Source organism: Lynx rufus, unplaced genomic scaffold (assembly GCF_022079265.1).
Source record: "Lynx rufus isolate CCGP_SWC_20201006 ecotype Redwood Valley unplaced genomic scaffold, mLynRuf1.p SCAF_28, whole genome shotgun sequence".
In the NCBI taxonomy this organism is placed as follows: domain Eukaryota; kingdom Metazoa; phylum Chordata; class Mammalia; order Carnivora; family Felidae; genus Lynx; species Lynx rufus.
In genome coordinates this window covers 11279126-11305565 of record NW_025814843.1, presented here as the reverse complement: position 1 = coordinate 11305565, position 26440 = coordinate 11279126, and the positions used below count along the sequence as shown (strand labels likewise).

Sequence of the window (26440 nt, the reverse complement as noted above, 5' to 3'; positions counted from 1 at the left end):
CCTGAGCCGAAGTTGGGACGCCCAGCCAACTGAGCCACCCAGGCGCCCCAATAAAAACTTTAAAAAATATATACACTGAGGGGCGCCTGGGTGTCTCAGTCGGTTGAGCCTCCCGCTCCTCCTTTCGGCTCACGTTGGGTTCCCAGGATCGTGGGATCGAGCCCTGAGTCCGGCTCTGTGCTGAGCACAGAGCCCGCTTGGGAGTCTCTCTCTCTTCCACCCCTCCCCACAGCTCCCGGACCCGCATGCACTTTCTCTAAAACACACACACACATGGGGCGCCTGGGTGGCGCAGTCGGTTAAGCGTCCGACTTCAGCCAGGTCACGATCTCGCGGTCCGGGAGTTCGAGCCCCGCGTCGGGCTCTGGGCTGATGGCTCGGAGCCTGGAGCCTGTTTCCGATTCTGTGTCTCCCTCTCTCTCTGCCCCTCCCCCGTTCATGCTCTGTCTCTCTCTGTCCCAAAAATAAATAAACGTTGAAAAAAAAAAAAAACAAAAAAAACCACACACACACAAGGTACAATTCAGTGGCTTTACCACCATCCAAGTTTACAACATTTTCCTCATTCCCAGAAACACTGTAGCCATGCGCCAAGAGAAGTCACCCCCCCCAGGTGCTGCAGCCCCCCCAGGCAAGACACTCAACCACCTCGTGTCCTGCTCTGAACATTTCCTACAACCGTCCGATATGTTGCCTTTGCTTCCTGAAGTCTTTCAAAAGCTCAGTGACGCCAGGATTTACTCCAAGGTCAAAAGCTCCAGCACAGTCTAACCTCGGCACCTCCTCCCGCTGGCCGTCTTCACACCCGGACTGAGCATCCCAAGAGTGGTCCCTGCTGGCTCCTCCGCTGCGGGTGTCCCCTGCCTCCCGGTTCCCCCTGCCTCCCAGTTCCTCCGACTGTCCAGGCCTCCGAGGAAAACCTTATTATTTGTCAAAACAGAAACAAAAGCAATGCCCTTAAAAGGAGACAAGCCGCGGCAGGGGGAGGCCCAGGAGGACGAGGCGTCCCAGGCAGCCTCCTCCTCCCCGGTCTGCACAGAACCCAGCACAAACTGGGAAGACTCCCAAGCCGGGGTGTCTGTGGTCTGTCCCCTCCTCCAAAGAAAGCAGGGCTGGGGAGACGGCGTTCCCTGCACGCCGCCCTCCGGCCCCGCGTGTAGCTCCTGTGTTGACTACACCTCGCAGCTGGGGCCTCGCATTAGGAAAGCTTCGAAAAGAGAAATCATCTGCAGAGCGAGGCCAGTGGCATTCTGCTCCCCCAGGGTTAACCGCAGGAACCCGCATCAGGGGAGCCGCACCCCCATCCTCCACTGCTGACCTTCTGGTCCCCTTTCATGGGAATCCTTCTCAGCCAGAGGAAGGAAACACGTCTGACGCAGGTGGAGGTGCCTGGGAAGTGCGAAGCCGCGGGCTCCCCATGAGCCTGTGCTTTTCGGAGGGATGAGAAATGAGGCGAAGAAACTTACATACTGGAGGCGATAGGATAAAACTGAAATCTCTACTTACTCTGTATCTTGCGCTGTGAAAACTGGGTTTCTGTTGGTTTCTGTTTTCTGAAAGTGTCCGGGACCTTTTCATTAACATTGGAAGAGTTGTTTTCATAATTCTAAGACTTTTTTTTTGTTTTTTAAGTCATCTCTACCAAGGGCGCCTGGGTGGCTCAGTCGTTGAGCGTCCGACTTCGGCTCAGGTCATGATCTCAAAGTTGTGCAGTTCCTGAGTTCGAGCCCCACGTGGGGCTCTGTGCTGACCCCTCAGAGCCTGGAGCCTGCTTCGGATTCTGCGTCTCCCTCTCTCTCTCAAACATTAAAAGAAAAAAAACTCTTTTTTTTTAATTTTTTTTAACGTTTATTTATTTTTGAGACAGAGAGAGACAGAGCATGAACGGGGGAGGGTCAGAGAGAGAGGGAGACACAGTATCCGAAACAGGCTCCAGGCTCTGAGCTGTCAGCACAGAGCCCGACGCGGGGCTCGAACTCACGGACCGCGAGATCATGACCTGAGCCGAAGTCGGCCGCTTAACCGACTGAGCCACCCAGGCGCCCCGAAAAAAAACTCTTAAAAAAATTTTATTACGTTCCCTTCCTTCCCCTAACACATAGGGTAACTTCGCCCATAAGTTGTCGCAGCCGATTCACAGGTGGCAGCAAGGGCAGCTGCCCCTGGCCTGGGGGCGAAGGGGGACCCTAATCCAGCGCACAGACCATCACCACGGCCCCAGCGTCCTGGTCCCTCCACTGAGGAGCGCGGGCCACTCACTGGAGCTCGAGGCGCCTCCCTTCCTTCCGCTGCACGTCTCCGTGGGGATGTCAGGATTAAATTTCTGCACTTGCTCAGCTTCACACAAAGCAATCCCTAGTGTGGGGGCACCGGTCCCCCTGAGGTCCGTCCGCTCCCCTTGCACAGACCCCTGTAGCTGAAGATGCCCCAGCAATGTCCCTTCTGTCCCCTTTGGGACTCAAGAGCGTCCTTGATGGGGAAGAAATGCCAGCTCCGAAGGGGGTCAGGTCGTCCCTTCTGCAAATCGAGGAGGCAAACGGGTCTGGCAGGAAGAAGAGGTCCCGCGGCCTCTCGCATCCGACCTGCGGAGCCCGAGCCTCAAACCACCAGCCCCGTCCACGCGAAAAGCGCCGCCTTCTGCGCCTGCGCGCCCAGCCCCTGGGGACCTCGTGGGCGCGCACGACCGCGGGGCCGCGCACGACCGCGCTCCCGAGGCTCTGTGAACGCGCAAGCGAGCGCGGCCCCAAAGGGAACCTGCGCCTTATCTCCCCCTGGCGGGAGGCAGCGGAACAACAAGGCTGGAGGGAGACGTTTTGAGGGGCGGGGGTGCCCGCCCTGCGGAGGGCTGAGCTGGAGAAGAGCTTTGACCTCACGCCAGACCTGACCTCGCTGTGCTTCCCAAGGCTTCATTTCCAGTTCAGAACAAGGGAAAAGGGAAGGCACCAACCTTGGGCTCCTCATAGGTGCCAGGCCGTTTGCATGCATGCAGTATCTCATTAAATGTTCCCAACAGCGCCATTGGGTTGTTAGTCCCGGGTCCAGAGAAGAAACTGAGGCCCCATGCAGCTAATTAGTGAGGTGGCCGTAATGCAGGTCTGGGCGCTCCCCGGGCGGAGGGCAGCCCCCCCAGCCCCCCCCCCCGTGGGAATCCAGACCTGCACTTGCAGAAGGCAGAGCTTCTTCTTCCAGCTGAGAAAGCTCTGCAAACATGAGAACACTTTCCACGGTCATTTCTAAAGAAGCGCTTGCTAAGCAGGAGAGCTCTCCAGGTTAGTCCATGTGCCTGGGGCATCGACTTGGAGCTATCGGAGCTCAGGGCCACACCTTCCCAGGTATCTGGAAACAGTTCTTTCTCCAGGGATTGGGGGGGGGGGGGGCGGGGCGGGGTAGCCGAGGTGGAAACGCTCACGGATAAAGCTGTCTGGGATACCGTAGGTTAATGGGCCGCTCCCACCACTGCGCAATTGTTTAAAGCTGAGAGGAGCAGTTTCTACAGCACCCATCTGGTGGCCAGACCTTTAGAGGAGACATTGTCTCCACACGATGCCACAGTCTGCTGGTCTTTGACCTCGGCGGGGGGCGGGGGGGGGCAGGCACTAAAGCCAACCTTAGCAGGCAGCTGGATGTGTTAAGGAAGCAGCACACAGCGGTGGGGCTATGGGGAGAGACCGAGACCTGGGTGAGGTTAGGGGGGATACTGAAAGCCAGCCTGCCTTGGGTAGGCAGCGTCCCCCAAAATTCTACTGGTACAGGACGCAGGAGCCCAGTGGCACCCAGGGTTTCAGAGAGTTCACATGAAGGGATACATTGGCCGTGTGGGCAGAGTCGGTGATCGGGCAGGAAAGGAGGGTCTCTCGGGATGGCGAGTGGAAGGTACCCAAGGTCTACCTGCACCGAAATGTCATCAAGTCCCCGCTGACCTTACATCTTCGAGCCAAATTAGAAGCTGGGAATATATAGAAAGGTATGAAGAAGGCTATTTTTTCAAGAAAGTTTTGGGATCTCCAAATGTATTTATTCAAGATCCCGAAACTCCAGGTGAAAAAGCAAAAAGTCCAAATGAGTACCTAACAAAAGGAAAAAGCCTCCCCCCCAGAAAGAAATGAAAAAAAGAGAATGAAATTTCCAAGGAAACCAAGGGTGAAATTGAAGAAATGTCCAAGCTGAGCAGACAAGAAAACTGGCAGATTCTGCCCATGATTCGGGGGGGGGGGGGGATAGTGGCTCTCAGGTCTTCAGGGGCGAGAAACTGGAGGCAGACACAGGAAATACTCGAGAATACCTAAGGCGAGAAGGGATGCTGGCTTCTAGAAGGAAAGCTGGGGGTGTGAGACACAGTATGGGGTCTGGGCTTCAGTCAAATCGCCTGGGTGGGAATCCTAACTTTCTCTTAGGAAGTGTATGACCTTGGGCAGCTCACTAATCGTATTCAAGCCTGTCTTCCCGTCTGAAAAATGGAGACAAAACAGATCGATGTTACAGGGCCGACGTTACAGGGCCGTCTGGCATGGTTATGGAATGTTAGCACGTGTAGCAAATAAGATTGGTGGGCACTTCTCGAAGTAAAATATAAAGTTCATTTTAAAAGACTGATTTGGAAGGACGAGGTGGATACAGACAGTAGATAATACACATTTATATAAGGCAGCTTTAGGGAAAAATAACCCAACTGCATTTTATTATTATTTTTTTTAATTGATGTCTATTTACTTTGAGAAAGAGAAAGCGAGAATATGGGTGGGGTAGGGGCAGCGAGACAGAGAGACAGAGAGAGAGAGAGAGAGAGAGAGAGGGAGAGAGAATCCCAAGCAGGCTCTGGCCATCAGCACAGAGCCTGATGTTGAGGCTCGATCTCAGGAGCTGTGGGATCATGACCTGAGCCGAAATCAAGAGTTGGACGCTTACCCGACTGAGCCACCCAGGCAAACCGACCCAACTGCGTGTTCGAACGGTGAGCTGTCTCTCCCATCTCAGCCCCCACGTGACTTGTCCCAACTGCTCAGCTTGCTCTGACCTGCGGGGAACTTTGTATTCTATCATTTTCTTGCTCACATTTAGTCTCCTCGCCCAGATTATAAACTGCTCAAGTAAACACTGCCGCCAAGCTATCCATTACGTTCTGGATCTTGGGTCACCGTCAACAGGTCCCTGAAGACCCGGCAGTCAAAGCTGCCAAAATGAAGGTAGCCAGCACCAGGGCGTGGAAACCCAGAGTAAACACAATCGTACCCTTGCCCAGGGCCGTGGTTTTGGCTGCGGTTGGGGATCGTGTCTGAGGTTTTGGCCGCTAGTGCCTGGAGACTCACATCAGGAAGCTGTGGGCAAACGGCTCACAGTTTCAAACGGGGGAGGTGTTTTCCTGAGAACAGGAAGATTCCGGCGTTTGGCAAGGTGCAGGCAGGGCAGGGATTCGATTCAACCTCGCTCCTCCAGGCCAGGACACGAAAGCGAGCAAGCAGCATCCTCCTGCCCCAGTCTCAACACACAAGGCTTCTCGGGATGCGGGACGCGCCCTGCCCCAAGGCAGGGATCACAGATGGGAAGGAAATAATCAGGTGGGTGCAGTGGGCTTGATCAACATTCCAAAGTCCAAGAGAACAGAACCCGGGGGGGAATTCTCCCTCTGCGGAAGACCTTTCAAACGGCGAGGGGCTGGGTGCAGCTGAACCCCGCCTTGCCCCCAAATCCTGCAAGTCCTGTTAGGAACGGACAGGTGGGTCTCCCTCTCCCTGCCCTCACCCCTCCCGCTCTCCTCTGTCGGTGACCACGCGCCCCGTGGGGGGCAGAAAGGGAGGCGCCAGGTGAACCAAAACGGAGGGAGGGAAATCAGGACCGGGTTCGGCACCCTGAAGGGAGAGTCATGGGGCGGAACGTTCAAGAAACCAAGACGACCGCTCCTGTATCTTGATCTGGGTGAGGATTCCCAGGGTGCGCACCTAGGTAAAACTCCGCCGAGCCGCACGCTTAGGATCTGTGCATTTTCCCTGGATCATCTACCCCTCTGTTTAAAGCCAGACCAAACCAGCACCGGCTCTGTTTGCTATCCTTTATTGAAGGGTCCCACATCCTCGTGGGACCCCAGCCAAACCAGAATCCAGACAGGGCCCCCAAATATAGCAGGAGGCCCGGAAGGGGAGGGGAATGACTTCCGGCCGGCCACACCTCACCTCCCTGGAAACAGAAGCCCACCACAGACAGACAGACAGACAGACAGTCGGGGCAGGGAAGAGAACTCGCCTCACCCTGGGTCCTCCCCTCCCCTCCCCCCCCCCGTGTCCCCACTTGAAAAGAAAGTCAAACACTGGCTACGCGGCACCCCTACCCCCCACCCCACCCCTAGCAGCATTTGTGGGACCCCCCCCTGCAAGAGGCGCCCCGAGGCAGCCCCCACCCTCTCTTCCTTCACTTTGGTTTGCTCCTGGCAACTCCGTGCGCGCTTCCTTCCTGCGGCCTCCGGCCCAGCCTCCGCCACGCCGTCCATCACCTACTCGGACCTTCTCGCCCACCTGTCGCCTCCCTGCCCAGGGCTCCCGGGAAAGCGGCGGCTCCGGCATCTGCTCTGCTCCGGCCCCGGCCTTCGGGGCGCTCACACGGCCGCCCCGCTCTCCTTGAGGTCGGGGGCCGAGCGCTGCCGCCTCATCCGCGGGGGAGTGGTGTACGGGGGGTAGCGGGGCCCCGGGGGCCGCTGCGCGGGGTACGGCTGGGGCTGCTGGGGGTAATAGTTGTGCTTCTTAGGCTGGAAGTGCTGGGGTTCGGGCTGCGCGGAGCCCCCTCCCCGGGAGCGGCCGCCTCCGTCCAGGGAGTTCCTGCGGGGTCGGTGGGACCTCCGGGGACTGGGGGGCCGGCGCGCGGGGGCGGCCGGAGGGGGCGCCACCTCCTCGGGAGCCTGGGGTGCGGGGGGGGCCTCCCCGGCCCCCGGCCAGGACTCCCGGTGCTGCGGGTTGCTCTTGAAAGGGAAGCGCAGCTTGCAGTCGTGAGGGGGCACGAAGCGGGCGGGGGGCCTGCGCAGCCCCCCGCCCCGGCCGCCCGCGCCCTGCAGTCCCTGCAGCCGCAACTGCTCCTGCTTGAGCCAGCGAAGGCGGCCGCGGCGGAAGGCGGGGTCCTCCTCCATGAGCCGCGACACCCGCTCCCAGCTGGACAGGGGCGGCGAGGGGGGGCCGCGCTGGGGCCGCGCGCTCGCTGGGGGCCTCCTCCTCCACCGCCTCTGACCCCGGCGGCGCGGCCCAGGCGGCCTCCCCGGCCTCTTCGTTCTCATCCTCGTGGTCCTGGGAGGAAGAGAGGGGCAGAGGGTAGAAGGGCGGTGAGCACACACTTCAGGAGGGCCCCAGAGGAGCGTGGAGACAAGGGGGCTGGGACAGTGGTTTAAGGGCACAGGCCTGTGTGGGGGTGGGGGACGAGCGACCTAAGACCCTTCCTGGCCTGCCACTTCTGTCCCTGCCTCCGCACCCAGGCCCCTCCTGTGCAAGAGCCCTTCAGTAAGGGCACCCACCGCGGGGTGAACAGAGCCATGCCCCGCGCCCGGTGGGCACTCGGTAAGTCCTGCCGATACCTTCTCTGCCCTGGGAACACAAGGTCAGTGATACCTGCCATCATCTAAGGGAGAGAGACAGCTGATCCATCCACGAGAAAAACCGTGGAATGGTACATAGGTTATGCTTCAGTAAGAAGTCAAATACAAGAGCGTGTTTAGGGGCGCCTGGATGGCTCAGCTGAACATCTGACTCTCGATTTCCACTCAGGTCATGATCCCAAGGTTGTGGGCTCGAGCCCAGGTTCTGCCGCTGAGCACGGAACCTGCTTAGGCTTCTCTCTTCTCGCCCTATGCCCCTCCCCCGCTTGCTCGTGCTCTCTTCCTCAAGTTAACTTTTTAAAAGTAGAATATTCATATTGATATACATCGGGTACATTACATAAAAGCATATGTGATGTATTCAATGATGTGCTTTATCAAAACACGTATACCGGGATAAAGAGCAGAGCCGGGCAGGGGATGGGGCCAGGGTGAAGGTGGCCACGGCAGGGACCCATCCACCGGGAGGCTATCGCCGAAGTAAACGCCTGAAGGAGGTGAGCGGAAGGCACTCCAGGCGCTCCAGGTGCAACAGCCTCCAGGCGGTAGGTGCACGGCAAGGTCAAGGAGCAGCTGCTGGGGCTGGAAGCGCAGGGCGGGTGGGGGCGGTAAGCCGCCAATAACCCCCGGCGGGCTGAGGGCTGCCTGCCCATCCTGTGCCCCCAGAGGGCAAGCAGGAAGAGCACAGCGTGTCTGCGGCCAGTAACCCGGGTGCCCAGCGCGAAGGCTGGCCCACGTAACACACAGATTAACTCGTTGGGCAAAAGCCAGCAGAAACGGGCTCGGTGATCCCACCGCCACTGGCGGGGCTGCGGTCAGGACCAAATGGGGGAGGGGGGTGCGGGGCGCTGCTGAAACATCCGGACTCATTACAAATGCGGAGTCACCCGCAAAGACAGGCTGGGGGGGGGGGCGGGGGGGGCAGCAATCTGCATTTTCCGTCAGCCTGGAATGCGCCAGGAGGGGCAGGAAGGGGGGCCCTCTAGTGGGGGGCTGGGGCTGCTGGGGGGAGGGGTGTTGGGAGGACCCGAGCGGCCTCCCCTCCGCACCTGCGCCAGGGGAATGACCCTCTCCATGCGCAGCATGCGGTCCCTCAGGGCCTGCAGCTCCCGGTCTTTGCTGCTGTTCTGCAATTTCACCTCCTGCAGGATCCCCGTCAGCTTGTCGATGTGGGCGCGGAGGTCCTCCACCTCCGCCCCGCGGGCCCCCTCCTCGCCGCCGCCACCGCCGCCGCCTTCCTCCTCGCCCACCGTGTCCCAGACGTCGCGGGCCACGGCCCTCCAGGCGTCCCCGGGGCCCTCGGGCTTGCCGTACGTGCGGCACAGCTCCCGCATCTTCAGGGCGGCCAGGGCCTCGATCTCGGCGCGGCCGTGGCGGAAGTCGGCCAGGGCCACCTCGTAGCAGATCTCCTTCACCGCCTGCATCTTCAGATCGGCCATGGTGGCCCAGCGCGGGTCCTTGCCCTGCAGCCGCCGCCGCTGGGGGATCTGGTACACCCTCCGCGGGGCCCGGCGCTTGCCGCTGCTGGGCAGGCCGCAGCGCCTCACGATGGTCTGCACGGTGGTCGGGGGCAGCTGCTCTCGCAGGGACGAGATGAGCCGCCAGCTCTCCTCGCACGAGCGCTTGTCCGAGTCGTCCCCGCTGTCCGAGTCCGCGTACTGGGGCCACACACACAGAACGGGGAGGGGGCTCAGGACACCCCAGGGCCCGCCGGTCCCCGCGACCCCAGAGACGCCCCGTCTGGACCGCTGGCCCTAGCGTCTCCCCGCAAATCCGCGCGCCCGTGGAACACTGACTGGCAGAGAGCCCCGCGAGCGGAGCTGCGGCGGTGCCGAGTGCGGGTGGTCCGCACACGGGGCCGCGCTAAGGGCAGGCCCGCTTAAAGAACAGTCTCAGAGCACAAACAGTACTTGGATGCGTGAAAATCACAAAGGTCGAGTCCAGGAAGCCCTGCTCACGTGGGAGGGACGCTAATTCCCTGCACCCAGCTTGCTCCCCGAGTCACATTTCGGTCCCATCTCCTCCTAAATGCCACGGCCACGCGCCGACCCCATGCCCACTCCCCACTCTGGCTCACACAGCATGAACCAAAGGCAGAGTTGGGTTATTGCATCGCCAGTCCGTCTCCTGCCTCTGCACCCCAATGCACCCCACCGGCCCCCTTTGCACACTCCATACGCACACATGCTCCCTCCCCCCACCCCCGCGTGCCCCTCTGCATGCACCCTGCATGCCCCTCCACACACCTCACCACCTCCCTGCCCTCCTCCCGTGCCCCTCTGTGCGTGCGCCCCCCGTGCCTGGCCGGCCCTCACCACCTCTCTGCCCCCCATGCCCTGGCCGGCCCTCACCAGTCGCTGCTGCTCGAGCAGAAGGTCAGCCTCCTCCTTCTCTTTCCGGTACTGATTCTCCAGGTCCTGCAGCCTGGGGTTGGGGGGCAGGGGGGGAAGAGCATGAGGCTCTGAAGCCACCGCAGTGGGGTCCCCGACAACGGGAGGGGGGCGGTCCAGAGAGCACTCCTCCCCGCACCTCTTCTCCATCTCCAGCTTGATGTCGATGCCCTGCTGCTCCAACAGCTCCTTCTGGGCGAAGTTCCAGTCGACGGGCTCGGAGGGCGGCCCGGGGGGCGGGGGCACCCCTCGCTCCCGCTCCAGCCGCGCCTGCTCCGGGTGATTGAAGCGGAACACGTGGTTCTTGCCCATCACAATCCTATTCCCTGGAGACGGGAGCAGAGAAGGGTGGGCTCGCTCCCCACGGCGGCAAACCCATCCCCGCGCCCACGGGGAGCCGGGCCTTGCCCACAAGCCCAGGAGCCCTGCCACCAGGTCTCCGGCCACCCAAGCCCGAGGGCAGTCTGAGCCCCTGCCGACTGGTCCCTGCCAGCCAGAGGGAGCCCAGCACCATGCGCACTCTTCCCGTTTCCCCAGGGCCATGGGAGAAACCAAGGGCAGGGTCCCTTTTCTTCACTTCCCAGTCCCTTCCTCTTTCCGGGTGCTGCCCCGGCAACCTCTGCCCAGGACCCTCTTGGCCCAGCCTGCCTGGAGCGCTCGCAGCACACGGTCTCCTCTACCTGACTTCAGCACCAGGGGCTCGGTCACCAGCCTCCCGTTGACGTAGGTCTCGGCTCCTTCGCAAGGCTCCAGGGTGACCACCACTGAGCAGAGGGAGAGAGGGAGGGGGGGCGTTAGGCCCTTGGGGGAGGGGGTGATGCTCACAGACTCCCATCTTGCAGTCCCCCCAAAAGACATGCACGCGCCCCCAGGCCCGCCCTCCAGTACCTGTCAGGGGTGCCACGGCCCCTCTGGTGGCAGGCAGCACAGGAAAGGAAGAGCAGAAGGAGGGTTAGAGCCCCAGCTACAATTCCAGAAGCCTCTGTAGAAGCTCCCTAGTGCCCCCCCTCCAACCTCCCAGCAGCGGCTCAGCAAGACAGTAATTCTCAGAGTGCTTTGTCCCTCGCGTCCAGGCAGGCTGTCGCTTCTGCCTTCCCGATGCCCACTCCTTCCTTTCCAACGAACGCTATCCCGCGCCAAGCCTGGACCCCTCCCGCAGGCGCCCAGCCCGCTGCTGTCTGACGCGCTTCGCAAACTGCCGCCTGACTACTCTTCTCTGGCCACAGCCCGCAGGGCCTGGTGTCCACGTGACAAGACAGAGCCGACTGGACTCCAACATGTGCCAGGGTGCTCCTCGGTCCTCCGTACAAGCCACGGAGCCCGCTGCTCGCCGGGACACCGAGCACGAGGCAGCTTCCTGCCCTCGAGGACTGGCGCCTTGCTGGCACCGAGGGACCCTGGTGTCCCAAAGGCTCTGCAACGCCTTCGCTGAGGGATACTGAGCAGATCGCCTGACTTCTGCGGCTTCTATAAACTGGGATGATCAAGTCCTCCCTCACGGGATGGTTGAGGGACAGAAAAACAAAGTGCTACATGGAGCTGAGTTCTTACGCTAACAGTGACAAGGGAAGCAGAGCGAACAGTGACGTAAGGCAGAGGGGGCTCCCGACGCCGCGGGAGAAGAAAGCTGGCAGGGAACTCAGCTCCGGGGCAGCGGAGGTAGTGACAGCGGGAAAGAGAAGGATGTGGCAGAGAGGGTGGGGTGGCTGTAATGGGGACCAGTCTCTCCCTACCCTTTCCCACCATGCCCCAAATTCATTCGTTCGTTCGTTTGTTCATTCTATGAGTGCTTTGCACCCCCGCTATATGCCCGGCGCTATTTTAGGTCTTAGAAATACACTGGAGATAAAAACCCAAATCCCTAGGCGCCTGGTGGTTCAATCAGCTGAGCGTCCAACCGCTGATCTCGGCACAGGTCATGATCTGCGGTCTGTGAGACCGAACTCCGCTCAGCCTGCTTGGGATTATTCTCTCTCTCCCTCTCTCTGACCCTCATGAGCATGCTCGGTCTCTCTCAAAATAAGTAAATGAACGTTAGAAAAAACCACCACGTCCCCGCTCTCCCAGAGCTCACTTCCAGCTGGTAAGTCAGACAAGTCAATGAGCAGATAATCTAAAGTTGGAGAGACGAGCATTGTGGAGGGAAGTGGGGCCGGGCGAGCAGACGACTTTGCTCCAGCCTTCTCCCGGACCCCACGGCCACCCGTACCCAGGCGGAGCTCAGAGCACAGCCCTGGAGCCCGCCAAGCAGTGTTCCAATCCAGCTCCGCCAGCTTCTAGCTGCGTGGTCTTGGGCAAGTCCCCTGACCCCCGAGAGCCTCAGGTCCCTCACTTGTGAGCTGCGTGAGACAACGCAACAGCACAAGCTGGATGGTCAGTAATAAACGCTCTCCCACGTCCACGGCTCTGGCCGGGCTGCCCACCGCCCCCCGCCTGTCTGCTCAAGTCTCAAATCCGCCATAAGAACAGAGACCGGATGGGACTGAAGCTTCACAGACCCCACCCTTTGGGGCACAGGATCATCGGGGGCTTTCACTGCTATGTAACCAACCGTCCCCTGCCTGCCCGTCACCTTCCCAAACGTGCTCTGAGCTCCCAAGGCTGGGCTCGCTCCGCGGGCCTTGTACGGTTTGGTCGTGACCTAGCACGTGGCTTGAGGCGACCACAGAACAGGAACTCGGCCGCAAGTCACCGGGCTGAACTGATTCGACAGCCTGCGGCCCGCCAATGCCGGAAGCACCTGCTGCCACTGAGGACTTGAATGAGACCAGAACCGCTGCATTAACCTGCAGACCCTGAACCAGAGTGCAGCCCGCCAGGCAGGTGTCCAACCTGAGCTGTAAGCCACAGGGCAGCGTCTTTTCTTATTTAAAAAGCGTGCGCGCCCCAACTCCCTGCCCCTCCTTCAGAGCCCTGAGGCACAGCGCACCGCTCCAGGCTCCAGGCTCCGCGAGTGCTTGGGTGGACGGCACCCTGCCTCCTACCCTACCCAAGTCCCAGGGCTCGACTTCACTCGGGCCCACATACACCCAAACTATTCCTTTTAAAAAAATGACTGGACCAGAGACGGGGTGGTCCTGCCTAGGTGGCTCAGTCGGTTGAGCGTCCGACTTCAGCTCAGGTCAGGATTTTGCGGTTCGTGGGTTCGAGCCCCGCGTCGGGGTCTGTGCTGACAGCTCAGAGCCTGGAGCCTGCTTCGGATTCTGTCTCTCTCTCTCTCTCTCTCTCTCTCTCTCTCTCTCTCTCTGCCCCTCCCCTGCTCGTGCCCTGTCTCTCTCAAAAAATAATATAAAACATTAAAAAAAAATAAAGACTGGACCAGAACAAAACGGCGACCTCAAAACACACCCAGAAACGCACAAGTACCGTTCTGTTGCAATATCAGACGGACTGCTACCTTCACCCTCAGCTTTTGTGAGTCCTCAAAGCTTTTACTGCTACGGCTGAATTAGGGCTAAAAGTCTGGAAGTTTTGGAACCAGAGGGGCACGTGGGCCAGTGAACTCCCAGAAACCTCTACCGTCACAGCTGGACAGAAGCAGGACATAAACTCAGAGACCCCACCGAGACGGACACGGCTTTCCGTAAGAAACAACCAGAGTGCTCTCTGAGGCTATAAGACCAAGGACAAGGGCAAGATGTCATCTTCAGCAGAACCTCACTGCCCCCACCCCCGGCACGCTTCAGTGTCGTGTGTCTGCCGTGGGGACGCCGTCGCTCCCGCCTGCTGCAGCAGACCTCGTTCCCGGGGCGGGTGCACACGGCCGGGCCCCGGACACTCTCCCAGTGCTTAACCTGAGCTTGAAGCCGCTCTGAGGACGGACACGTCCCCTCTTACACGGCCACAGTCCCAGCGTGGGGACCCGACTCAGGCCTCTGTGCTCGGCCACTGAGCTCTCGCCCCTCAGCCGTTACCTTCTCCGTCTGGCTGCGGAATGCTCCGGAACACACAGTGCTGCTCCCGGATGAACTGCCCGGTCAGCTTGATGTCCACGTCCACCTGGCCCACCCTGGGGAGGCAACGGCCAGCGTCTTGTGAGCGCATGCCAGACGTCCGCCACATCCCCTCTGAACACAAGCTCGCCCATCTCAGTGAGCCAAGCGGTCATTCCCGGTTCACGAAGAAGGAGGCCGAGGCTCAGAAAGATAAAGCCACCTGCCCAAGGTCACACAGCCTGCCCGGGGGGGGCGCAGGGATCGAGACGGGACCTGCCTGATTCCAAAGCCTGGGTCCTACCCACGGGTCACGTGGCAAGGGGGAAGGGAGCCGGAAGTGTGGCGGGCACCCTCAGCACGGGCCTCCCACCCGTCCCCAGGGCTGGTCGCCCGAGGGCTCACTTCTTACCCACGATCATCAGCCATAATGCTTATGTTGGGGGAGGGGACATCCTCACCCCTCTGACTGACTGCAGGAGGTGACCTCCGAGGCCCCGAGCCCCAGGGGTTGGTCAGAGCCACCCGCGAACCCACTGCCGCGTGGGCACTCTCGTCAACATGAAGCCATGCTTCCTGTCTCCCCTTGCGAGGCAGGGTGCACCAGGGGAGGCCAAGGCAACACCACCAGGGGCTGAGAAGGCGGCAGTTGGAGCTTTCCGCCCCCCCTTGTGTCCCAGTAAATTGGGATCTATCCCCACAAACGAGGCCCGTCCCCGTCCCGAAGTGGTGGGTACAGGGCGCGGCCGCTGAGCAACCAGGCTCACACCTTCTCGGGAAGCCTGGAGGGTGACCTGGGCCATGCAGGTAGCTGTCCTGAGACCTGGGGTGTCTCCAGGAAGGTCACCAGGGAAGGGAGTCATCAGCGTGGCCATCTGTCTGCAGCCACACCCCAAGAGGAGAGGCGGCCCCGGAGACTGCGGGGCGAACGCTACCTGGTGATGCCATCCTTGATGTGGTACAGCAGACATTCGGACATTAGAGGGTCTTCGTTCAGGTTCACCAGGTGGGGGGTCTGAGGGAGAAGGGGAGCGGTCAGGGGAGCGGGAGGGAGCTTCGGCAACGTCCCCCCAGGTTCCAGCACCACAGGCCGCTCCCCTACTCGGGGAGCTCCCCCAGCCGCCCGACCCCCAGGTACAGGTCACCGCAGGACACCGCGAGCCACCTCTCCACACACACAAGGGGCCCAGGTGCCCACCCGTGTACCCCTCCCACCTCCCACGGCCCACCCAACCGTCCCCCGCCCCCGCCCTCCGGCAGAAACCTGGGGAATCATCTGCCCCGCCTCTGCCTTCCCTGCACGCCCCGTCCCCGCCTCATTTCTTCCTTCAAAACGTATCCTGCCCCTTCTGGAGAGCACAAGTGGGCACGGGGTGAGGGGTCGGGCTCCCCATGTGCCTTCCAGCTCGCGTGTCTTAGGAACACGGGCGACTCTTACAACCAAAGAACGGAAAGCGTCAGCTCGATTCAAAAGCGTGTGAAACACAGCCGGTTCTCAGACAGACACCCGCTTCGCTGGGGCCGGGGTCCCCGCGGCAGGTGCCAGCCGGGGCCTCCCTCCCCGAAGTCCATCCCTCCGACCCAGCTGGCTGCTTCTTATGCTGCTCTACACGGAAAACCCAGCCCGGTCCCTTCCCCAGAAACACTTTTTCTGGGTGGCGTTTCTTTGCCGACACCCCCGCCCTCCCCAGGCTGTAACTGGGCAGCCAGGAGAGCCGGCCTGGGTCCCCCCACACCCCCCCATGGCCCTGTCCACCAGGCCTGGGTCCCCCCACACCCCCCCATGGCCCTGTCCACCAGGCCTGGGTCCCCCCACACCCCCTCACAGCCCTGCCCCACACCCCCAGGGACGGCTCTCATCTGCTGCCCTCCTTTGGCCCTCCCTGCCCCAGGCCTGCCTTCTGCACAGGTCTCCAGCTTCCTGCCTTCACCACACAACTCAGGCCACTCTGGTGGGCAGCCCACGGCCACCTGACTTTATGCTGGTCCCCTGGCTCTCCTCATCAGTGCCCCAGCCTATTTATCCAAACACCCTTCCAGAAGCAGGTCCCCTGCACCTCTGGCCACCCTCCTGGGCCGCTCCCAGGTCTCCTTGCCTGGAACAGCCTTGCTCCGGACCCCACCCCTACCTGTCAAAGTCATTCACTTCCTGCCCCTCCAGATCGGTCTCAAATGCCACTTCCTCCACGAAGCTTCCTTAAGCCTTCTGCCCCAACACAAGATGCTCTGCCCGAGTTCTACAAGGATCTACTGCGAGCTTTCTATGTGCAAGACCCTGGCAGAGTGCTGGGGACTCAGGGACAAGTCCCCACCCGCCGCTGCTATCATTAGTAGGGCCATCAGAGTCACTGGCAAGAAAACACCACAAGTGGGAAACACATGTCCTACAGTGGTCTCTGACCTTTCCACGCCCTCCCTCAGCTCACTCATTCATTGGCCCCTCTGTCCCCAGGGAGCTGAGTGCCACCACCTCAGGGAGGGGCTCGCAAGAAGGACCAAGGAAGAACTACAAAGATAGCATGGCAGCTCGTCCCTGAGCACGAGGAGGATGTGGACAGCGGAAGGAAGAGAGTTCCAGGTGAAAGGAGGGGTCAGGACAAAAGCCCTGAGTCAAGAAAGGGCAGGGTGGGGGTACCCGGCCATGGTTCTCCGGGAGCCCCCTGAACGGAGCGCCCCTGCGATATCCACGGTGGGTACGTGTGTCCACGTGTGTGCCCCAACCTGGGCACCCAACCATCACAGCTGCAACCCTCCTCTGGTCCCCAGGGACGCTCTCGCCCTCCCTCGATGCAGCCTCAGCCCTGCTCCAAGAATGGCAAACGCCAATGGGCTCTGGAAGCAGAAAGCGATCCATCCCTCGGGAGAGCGGACACGATTTAGGGCAGTGCTTTTCAATCTTTGTTCAGCCCTGGAACCCTTTGTTCAAACGAAACCGTACCTGAAAGCCTAACACGTCCAGCAGATAAGCAGGGAGACGCTGGGGCCGAGGCTGGGGCGGAGGGCCCAGAGTCTGGTCCTGCCCACCCCCTCGGCCCCCGTGATGGAAGCTCCCAGCCAGGTTTGAAAAATCACTGATGGCAGAGGTCCCCGGGCCTGACGATGGGAGCCCAGGAAAAGGGGGCCTTCCCTGAGGCTCTAAGCCCTCTCGGAGACAAACCAGCTTCTCCCGCAGGACCCGATCCGCACGGGGGCACTCCCAGGGTTGGAGCCGCCCCCACCAAAACCGTTTTCCCCAGATCCAGCCACCCTTCCTTCTGAAATACGCACGCCCGTTCACGTGAGGACTCTCCACGCAAAGCAAGTGCAAGAGAAATGTACCCTAAGACACCTTTGTCTCCAGTGAGACCAGCAAAGACCAAAAGCTGAAAAGGGTGAGGGGACTCGGCTCTCTTGCACTGCCCTGGGGAGTACAAAGTGACCCGGCTATAATCTTCGGAAGGCACTCCAGGGAAATACGTGGAAATCCTACACAGCTACCGTCTGACTCCAAATCTGCACTCCAAGAACTTGTTCTGGAAATGATAAACCTTTCCCATAAGGCCACACACCGAAACACCGCTTGTGGTGTCAAACAGGAAACAGCTTCAACGCCCATCAGCAGGAAGCTGGTTAAATAAATGACTCCGCGTCCACGCGAACATTTTGGCACCACGAGACAGAACAGACAGAGCGCGCACACGCTATAACACGAGAAGCATCAGGCGTGGAACCACGGCTGTTCCAGAGACAGGCTGTGTGTGTGCACGGCGCAAAACTGTGCCACACGCCTGTACGTGCACGGACCACCTCTGGATGACACGGGAGGAAGGGAGGACGGGGTGGGCCTTGCGTGCGTGGTCCCCTTACGAGAACTGAAAACAAGACCCCGTCCGCTGGTCCCCGGACCTTAGTAGAAGGCATCTCCACGCAGCCAGAAGCCCTCTAAGAAAGAAACGTGCACCCCTCTATCTTTCTAACGCCGCACCTGCAGTGGAAGCGTCCCAGGCCCCCAGCACCCCCGTGTGGCTGTAGACCACACAGAGAGCCACCTGTGGTCCTGTGTCCCAGAGATAGGCTACAGAGGGGCCCCTGAGTGCCCAGCCCCGGACACGCCCCAGCACCCCCGCCAAGGCTCTCTCGCTCCCCGGCTGTGCCCCAGGCCGGGCAAACCCCTCCCCTCTTGTTGCACCTCTGCCTCCTTCCAGACTCCGTCTCCCGGACGGCCGTGACCTCATCGATCGGGAGGAGCCTCCTTCCAATAACCCAGAACCGCTTCCAGGCAGCTCTGAGCACGGCACACCTGACCGGGGCCTGAGCCTCCAAACTTCAGACCGCGGCCCAGACAGACGAGGCTGACTCCCCGGAAGGACCGAAGTTCCCGTTCGCTCGGACGGGTCTCCACGACGCCCTTCACCGTGCACTCCCGCACAGGCGTCCTGGCGGCCTCCAGCCTGCACCCGCCCTGACTGGCGGGCCCTGGGCCGTGCTGGCCGGAGACGACTGAAGGCCTCTCCTCCCTCCCTCCTCTCGAGCACCCGCCACACGGCAGGCGTGCAACAGACACCAGCTGTGCCGCTCGGCCTGATGTCAGCCTGGCCCCCCCCGGCCACCCCCAACCTGCGCGTCCGCCTGCCAGACTGCCTTCCCCGGGACACCGCCTCGACGCGTCTCCCGCTGCACCGATGCGTCCTTAAGCCTCCTGCCACGTTCGCAACCCCAGTCCTACGGTTCGCTGCCTGTTCCTGGCTCTTCCCCCCAGGCTCGTCTTCCAGCGACCCTCTCGCGGTGTGTCTCTCAGTGCCTCTCTAAGCAGTAACACACGCACGGGCCACAAAATTCGGCCGTGCAGAAGAATACGTAGCGAGTACATCGCAAGCCCAACCAGCCTCCGACCTCCCACCTCCTCCCCCGTTCCCGGGGTAACTACTGAGACCAATTTGCGAATCCAGAAACAAGCTCTGCGTGAACTCACGTACCAGTGCGGGTTTACGTTTGTTAACACGCAGGTTCCAAACAGCCCTTGAAAACTCCCCGGAGGGGCAGGGACCCTAGTATCCTCTAGGGACCCTGGAGCCCCGGCCACAGGCACCTAACAAGGCACCTTACCCCAGGCTGTCACAGGGAGACCTGACAACACACAGGAGGTGGCAGGCGTGGGGACAGAGACAACACAGGGACACGCTCAGGAATCCAAGTTGGGGCTCGCCTTGTACCCCCCAAACCCCATGAGCTTCCATGACCAGCAGAGCCTCCTCCGCAGACCCCTCGCTCACCTTCTTGGGAGAGAAGACGCCCACAGTTCCGCCGTCCTCCCGGACGGCCACCCCCATCTCGGCCAGCAATGCTTCTCTGGAGGCAAAGAGACACGTGACCGTGACCGTGCACCCCTTCCCTCCCACCCCCAGCCCCCCGGGGCCCCGGCTGCCAGCCCGCCACTCGCACCTCTCCATCCTCAGAGCTTCTGTCTTACGTAGCTTCTCCTCCCAAGTCTCGTTCAGCTCAGCTATGATCTTCTCTGTCTCCTGGGGGCACGGGACAGGCACGGGTTGGGGAGGTCTGGGACGAGGACCCATCATGGGACTCCCTCTTCCTCAACTCCGGCTTTGGAGAACTAGACCCCCAGCAGCTGCTGCCCCTACCCCCCACCCCCCCACCCCCGCCAACCTGGCCAGCTCCAGTTTCCCACCTGCAGCCTCTCCATGGCCTCCTCGGGCCCAATCTGGGGCTCAGCACTGGGGGAGAATGACGGTTCCAGTTCCCCATTGTGTGCCGGGGGGTGTGAGGCTGACACTGGGGCAGGGGGGGACGATACAGCCGGCAGGGCACCCCCGGAACTCCCCTCGTCCACCTTTAGACCTGGGAAGGAGACAGAGATCAAAGGAGGCTAAGAAAAAACAGATCAGAGACTCAGAGAAGGCCTCACAGAGGACCAGCCCATAAGGATCGCAAAGGTCATCTGGTCAACCTTTGCCAAGCAGGGAGCTCTCCTATAGCAGCCGTGACAAATAGGTACTCAGTCCCTACTTGTGGCCCTCCAGGGGCACTACTGAACAAGGCAGCCAATTCCTCCCACCGCTGGGTGAGTTGCACCATCAGAAGGTCAGCCGTGGCTGCGACCCGCCTCACGTCACGTGCACCCTCGTGTCTAGGTCTGCCTTCCGGAAGAAAAGAGCCTGTGTAGCTCTCGCTTCTGCAACGTGACCATTCAGATGTGGGAAAGAAACACCATGTCTACCGGACTCTTGTCTTCCCAAGAACGGACACCCCGCTCTCCTCACTGTGCCCCCAGCCCCCGGCCGTCTGCAGCAGGAGAGCCCCCGGGACTGGACGCAGAGCACAGATCACACAGCCTCCAACAAGGACACATCAGGTAATAGTATGGCTGAGCGTTACACCGTAGAACCTGGGCCGCGGCTCACGGCCAGCCGAACCCCACGTTCTGTAAGGTTGATCAGGGCCGGTGCCCCCACGGCCCATCCTAACCGCTTTACCGCTTGAACCACAGACGCAGGCCTGGCCCTTTGCTCCTGCTCCCTCGCTTTAGCGGTCCCAGTGGCCTCTCCAGGCCCCTGCACATCCTGACGCCCCTGGGGAATCAGTCCCTCCCTGAAACGCCTGAAGGCACGCGACGTCCCCCTTCACGTCTATATCCGTGCCACTGAGCGCGCAGAGAGCTTCGTGGCCAGTGGCCCCTCTCTGGCCTCGGGCCTGGGCGAAGGCCACCAAGAGATGTAGCGGGCCAAGGGGCGACCGTGAGCCGCCCTCCTCTGGAGCCCTACCTCCCAGGGCGGAGGCGGACAGCCCCTGAGCCAGGAGCAGCTCCCGCAGCCGGGCCACCTCCTCCTGCAGCTCACGGATCAGCCGGGCGTTGGGGTCCTCGTTGATGACGGCGTTGCAGCGAATCTGCTTGGTGCGGTCAGCGTACCTGCGGGGAGGGGAGCGGGGAGGGCTGGGTGCAGCCCAGACGGGGGCGCCCCCAGCCTGCTTCCCTCCCTCTCCCTGACCGTTAAATCCTGGCCAGCCCGTCTGGCGGGTAGGGTCCTAACCACCGGCCTGAGCTCCCTCAGAGCCCCACCTGAGGGTGCTGAGGGTCTCCTCGTAATTGATGTCTGCAGGGCTCAGGGCTGCGATCATGGCCGTGCGGGAGTTCCCACCTGCGAAAGGAAAGGGCAGAGCTGTCGTTGGCCTAGGCCCTAAGAGAAGTCAGACCGGGTCTCGGGGTCAGGGAGGCCTCAGTGCCCTCAGGGGTCTGGCGGGGTCACTGTCCCAGGCAAGGTGAAGCTACAAGTTGTAGACTAGCTGTGGTGGCAGTCAGAGGCGGAGAGACACCAGACATCTCAGCGACGGTCAGAGATGGGTGGGAGGAGGATCGAGCCAGCAGCCGGCACGCAGTCAGGGAGGGGTCTCGGGGAGCCCCGCGGTGAGGCCCCCCCGGCTTGTGGGTCCTCAGCATCAGGAAACCTACTGAGGATGTTCCCCGGGCGGGGGGACGGTCAGGGGACAACGGGGTGGGGGGGGATGTGAGATTCTAGGGGTGGCAAGGGGACTCATCAGATGTGTCAAGGGGTTGGTGGGTGGGGCAGAGTCAGTGGAGAGAGAGAGACGGCCTCACCCAAGTTCTCCTTGAGCAGCCAGGTGAGCACAGAGTCCCTGTAAGGGATAAAATCCGACTTCCGCTTCTTGGACTGCTGGAGGACGGAGGGGGAGGGGTCAGGACGGGCGCCCCTGTCCCGCATCCCAGACCCGCTTCTCTCCCAGCCCCAGCTCTTACCAGATCCGCCAGGGCCGAGATCACCTTCCCCAGCGTGGTCAGGGACTTATTGATGTTGGCCCCTTCCTGGAAAGGGACGAGGAGCGTGGGAATGAGGCCCTCGTCCCTGACACCATCCACATGCCCCCGCCCCTCCCCTGCCAGAGACCACCACCCGCAGCCCCCAGCACTGACCCCAACCTTCCCTCCTAAGCCCCCTCACCTTCAGGCGCATGCCCCGGGCCCCCGAGGAGTCGGCCCGCTCACTGCCGGCAAGGTCCACCAAACTGATCTTACTGACCTGGGGTCAGAGGAAAGGGCCGGAGGTAAGGGGGTCAGGGGGCCGAGGGGGCTAGGGGTGGGCAGATCTGGGTGCCGCCCGGCGAGGGAACGGGGCGCGGGGGAGCGAGGGAGGCAGGAAGCCCACCTTCTCGGAGTCTAGCCCGGTGAGCTGGTCGTGGCAGCGCTGCGTGAAGACGATGGTGAAGACGGCGTGCGAGCGGCTGCTGGTCTCATTCATGTTGGTGGCGGCCACGGTCCTGGGTGGGGAAGGGAGCGGTCACTGCATGCGGCCTCTCGCCTGCCTGACGCTGGCTCCCCCTCCCCGCGCTCGTCAGCCTGCCTCACCGAGCCTTATTTCCACAGTCCATGAGGTCAGCTATGTCCGCGTAGGAGGTCACGGCCAACTTAGACAGGTCCTGCACGTAGGGGCCCAGGATGGGGTGCTCCCGGACCCGCAGAGAGCCCCGACTCTTGGGGTTCAGGAGGTCTCGTACCCGCTCACAGTAGATCTCCATGTAGCTCACCTGAGTGACAGAAACACACAGGAGGTGAGAAAGGTAGTGAAAATACCGATAACAAGACTCACCCTTCGCTCCCCTGGACGTGACACGGGCGACTGCAGCTGGAGGACCCTGAGGGTTCGTGATGCCCAGACTCGGCGCTAAGCGCTCCGCACACGCGGGCTCACCGATCCAGCAGCCCTCGGAGGGGCCGGCCGGTCTTTGTCACCGCAGGAGCGAACACACTCAGGGGCCGGGACACGAAATCACTTGCCCGAAGCCACTGCTAACGGCAGGGAGAGCCGAGAGTCGACCCTAGGCGGCCTGACTCCGGAGACGGCCCTTGATCTTATCCCAGCCCAGGGCCGCCGTGCCCTCCCCGTGCCCCGCCGAGACCCAGGCTTACCTCCACAGAATAGGACAGCTGAGCACTCTGGTTCTTATTAACACGAGAGAAGAGGTCCTCGCAGAGCTGGAAGCGGGCACAGAGAAGCTGCTGTTCACGGCGCGCCCCCCAGGCCCTGTCCCAAGCAGCTCTAACCCTCACCATAGCCCTGAGGGAGGGGGTGTTCCCGTTTCACAGACAGGAAAACAACCTCAGAGAGGTTCATGCTTGCCCGGGGTCACAAAGTAGTATTCAGGGAGCCAGGAAGCCAACGCAGGTGTCCTAACACCACACCCCCGAACAAGGCCCCCGTGCTGCACAGTCAGGAAGGATTACGGTCCGTTTCCAGTTACCCACAACCGGCTGTCTCTACGGTCAACCCTTTGCCTACAGTCCACACGTCTGCAGGGCAACTATGCTTGTAAATGACGGCGAGACAAGATGAATTTGCAGCACGTGGTGGAACCGGGGTTCAAACCCAGGCTTCTCTGACACCAAAGCTCGGCTCTTGTCACTAAGCTTTCTTGCTTCTGGTGGGGGCAAAGACCCCTCCCCAAAGGGCCCCAAAGTCCATGTAGCAGCCAACCGCTATCCCCGTCACATTCCCTAAAAGCCTCAGAGAGCCAGGTCTCTGCTCCCTAATCCTCAGGCCCCTGTCCTTCCTCCCCGCCTGGGGCAGCTGGAGACGCTCCCGGCCTGGCTGCCCTCCCGCCCCGTGCGCACCTGGGGCACGATGCCCTACGTCCCCTCTGCCCCGCCGGGTCCCGTGCACACCTGGGGCACGATGCCCTGCTGGCCCGGCTCCTGCCGCCCCATCATGGTGTAGGACTTGCCGGCCCCGGTCTGCCCATAGGCAAAGATGCACACGTTGTAGCCCTCGAAGGCGTGAAGCAGCATCTCCTCGCCGATGTCCCGATACACCTGTTGCTGAGACGCAAACTGGGGGTCCTCAGCCTAGGTGGAGCGGGGGCGGGAAAGACAGCAGGAGCTCTAAATGATTTTGTCTGTAGTGTCTGGGTCCCAAGAGTCTTGCTCCTATCTGATGACGGCCCACAGGCCCTATGTGCCCCCGGCAAACCCCCTCCGTGGGCCTAATCACCTCTGACAGGATCCCATGCAGGCTCCTACCTGACCCAGTTATCCCAAGAGACTCTCCCTCCCCCATCCGGGTCCTACGGGTCCTACCCGTCCCCACCCGGGATCCTGGTTCTCCCAACCCAGTCCCGACCCACGTCATGGAGGCCCTATTTCCCAGCAGCGCCCCCTCCCCAGGACCTAAATCCCCTTCCCTCTTTGCTTAGCTCTTCCCCCACCCTGACAGCCTCACCGAAGTGTGTGACCAGTAGGAGTAGTCAAAAGTGAAGCTTTTGGGGGCATCCTTGCCCTGTTTGGGATTGATGATGGCTGAGGCGGCAGAAGGAAAGAGCGGAAGGCCAAGGTCAGGGACTCCCAACTTCTGCCCACTCCCCACCTCTGTCCTGCTTCATCTCTCCCCTTTAATACTCCCCACCCCCTCCAGCCACCAAGGCTAATTTTGGCTTCCCAGGACCCGCCCCCCACCGGCAGGCTCCCGATTGGGCAATGGAGGGCTCCAGGCCAACATTCCCCCTCCCAGGGACTGGGAGCATGGAAAGGCCAGCCTGCCCCCGCCCTTTCGCCTAGCACCTGCTCCCCTGGTTCGGCCCAGCAGGACAGGCCAGCGTGGTGGGCCCGCCTGCCCTGCCTGTGCCCAGCCAGGCCCCGGGGGACGCACTCACAGGTGGTGTTGCCCTGCATGCTGACCACACACTTGGCATCCTGGCTGGTCTCACGGGCGTTGAAGGGCCGAACCCTCACTGCCACTTTCACCGAGGCGCCAGCCATGGCTCCAGATACTCTCACCCTCCTCAGCTGGAGGACAGAGAAGGAAAAGGTGGTCAGAGCCGCTGGGGGGGACCCAGACATCTGTGACCCGTCTTCTCCTAGGAACCAGTCTCTCCACCCACTTCCCCAGCTCCCCAGCACCCCCGAGGACCTAGTTCCTAGTCTCTGGCCCTCCTCCCCAATGTCACTCTCCGCAGGGACTCCCGAAGGTGTTCCTGCCTCTCTCCCCTGCCATATCCCAGCTCGCAGGGACCTGGGCCATCATCCAAGAGTTACCTGCTGTCCCGGCCCCAGACCAGGGGGGCTGTATCAGCTCTGGCTCCCACCGGCCCTCGTAGGGGAAGCCCCATCCTATACTTGGGGCCCGGCCACACCAGCTGGGGCTGTGGGGGAAACCCTGGTTGTGGGGGAAGAGTGGTTAGGAGCTATGTCTGTGGCTCCAGAGGTGTGTCAGGGGCTCCACGGCCGGAGGTCAGGGGCAGGGGGTCACGTTAGGAAAGGTAAGGACGATGTCCCGCCGCAGTGGCTGAATGCAATGTGAATCCAAGGGCAGGGACCGTGATATTTTTATTCCTCGTCAGTCACAAGTGTACTGAACGTCCAGACAGAGGAGAGAGAGAGAGAGGGGCTGGACAGAGGGTGGTTCAGAGAGAGGGACACATAGGCAGAGACACCGAAGGCGGCAGGAAGAGGGGCAGAGAAATGGCACAAAGTCACAGACACCAAGAAAAGGAGAGATAGGAGAGAGGAAACCAGATCCAGGTCGTGCTACGAAAGAAATAATGGAAGGGGCCACAGAAGAAACACAGAAATGTGAGACAGGGAGGGGAGGTCTGGGGCAAAAGCACAAAGTGGGAGCCCAGAAGAGACAAGAAGGAAAACCCCAAATATAAAAGCTGCCCTAAAATTCCCCCACAGGGTCAGCCAAGAAGTAGAAACCAGCTCCCACCTAGAGCCCACAAGCTCCACATAGGCAGGAATTGCCACTGCGCAAAGTCCAAGGGCTGGAGGTAGAGCCCAGGACTGGGAGCCACAGGACCAGCCAGGGGGCCCCAAACCCCTCGCCCAGCCCCCCAGCACTTCCTCCTCAGGATCCAGGACAATGGGCAGGGGAGGGTGGGGTCATCCTGTATCCATCACACCAACCCCCCGGGGCTCTTCTGTTGGGGGACCCCGGTGAAATACCTGCGTGTTTACTGGGGGAGGAAGAAGGGCTGGGGTCTCCCCCAAGAGGAAACAGGTATGGCCGGGGCCCCAGCCTGGGGCTAACGCTATGGCGTCCACCGCCCTGGGGAAGGTGCCAGGCTGGAGCCCAGGAATGTGGGTGACCTAGTGCTCACACCCTGGGAGGAGAGGCTGAGCAGCCCACGCCCACGGACAGGAGGGTGGAGGGTTGTGAAGCCGGGCCGGGATGCTGGGGCCCCGAACCCAAGTCCTGCTGGGCCTCACCTCCCGCAGCCCTTCCTGGGCAGGGCATGGGAAAGGGGGAGAGGGCCGGTCTGCCCCAGGACAGGAAGGGAGTAGCTCGAATCACAGAGGCTGTCTCAGGAAGCGCAACCCTGACCCCCTAGACCCTGAGCCGGGCAGGGAAGGGGCGACGACAGGGAACCGCCACGGCCGCGCCGTCGCGGCGGATGGGGCAAGGCTGCGGGTGGGCGCGGGCTCGGGGCCCCGCCGGGGCACCTGCGCCTCGCCCCGCCCGGCCATCCCCTCGCAGGGCCCCGTCCCGGCCTGTCGGCGCGGCCACGCGGACCCGGCGCTCCCGGCCCGCCGCCCGACGGCCGCCCCG

At 61.6% G+C, this 26440-nt stretch overlaps 1 protein-coding gene across 1 annotated transcript; it reads right to left on the bottom strand.

Annotated features, from left to right (window-relative positions):
• Positions 1–6398: 6398 nt before the first annotated feature.
• On the bottom strand, positions 6399–25016 carry KIF1C (kinesin family member 1C). The gene is given in 23 exon segments (XM_047089847.1): positions 6399–7156; positions 7158–7265; positions 8620–9228; positions 9922–9994; positions 10100–10286; positions 10641–10724; positions 13875–13969; positions 14828–14907; positions 19145–19220; positions 19314–19393; positions 19558–19727; positions 20651–20796; positions 20947–21025; positions 21484–21559; positions 21643–21708; positions 21845–21922; positions 22049–22160; positions 22249–22427; positions 22810–22875; positions 23563–23742; positions 24116–24192; positions 24546–24678; positions 24928–25016. Coding segments are annotated over 22 exon segments (3297 nt in total). The 5' UTR covers positions 24652–24678; positions 24928–25016; the 3' UTR covers positions 6399–6586.
• Between the last annotated feature and the right edge of the window lie 1424 nt (positions 25017–26440).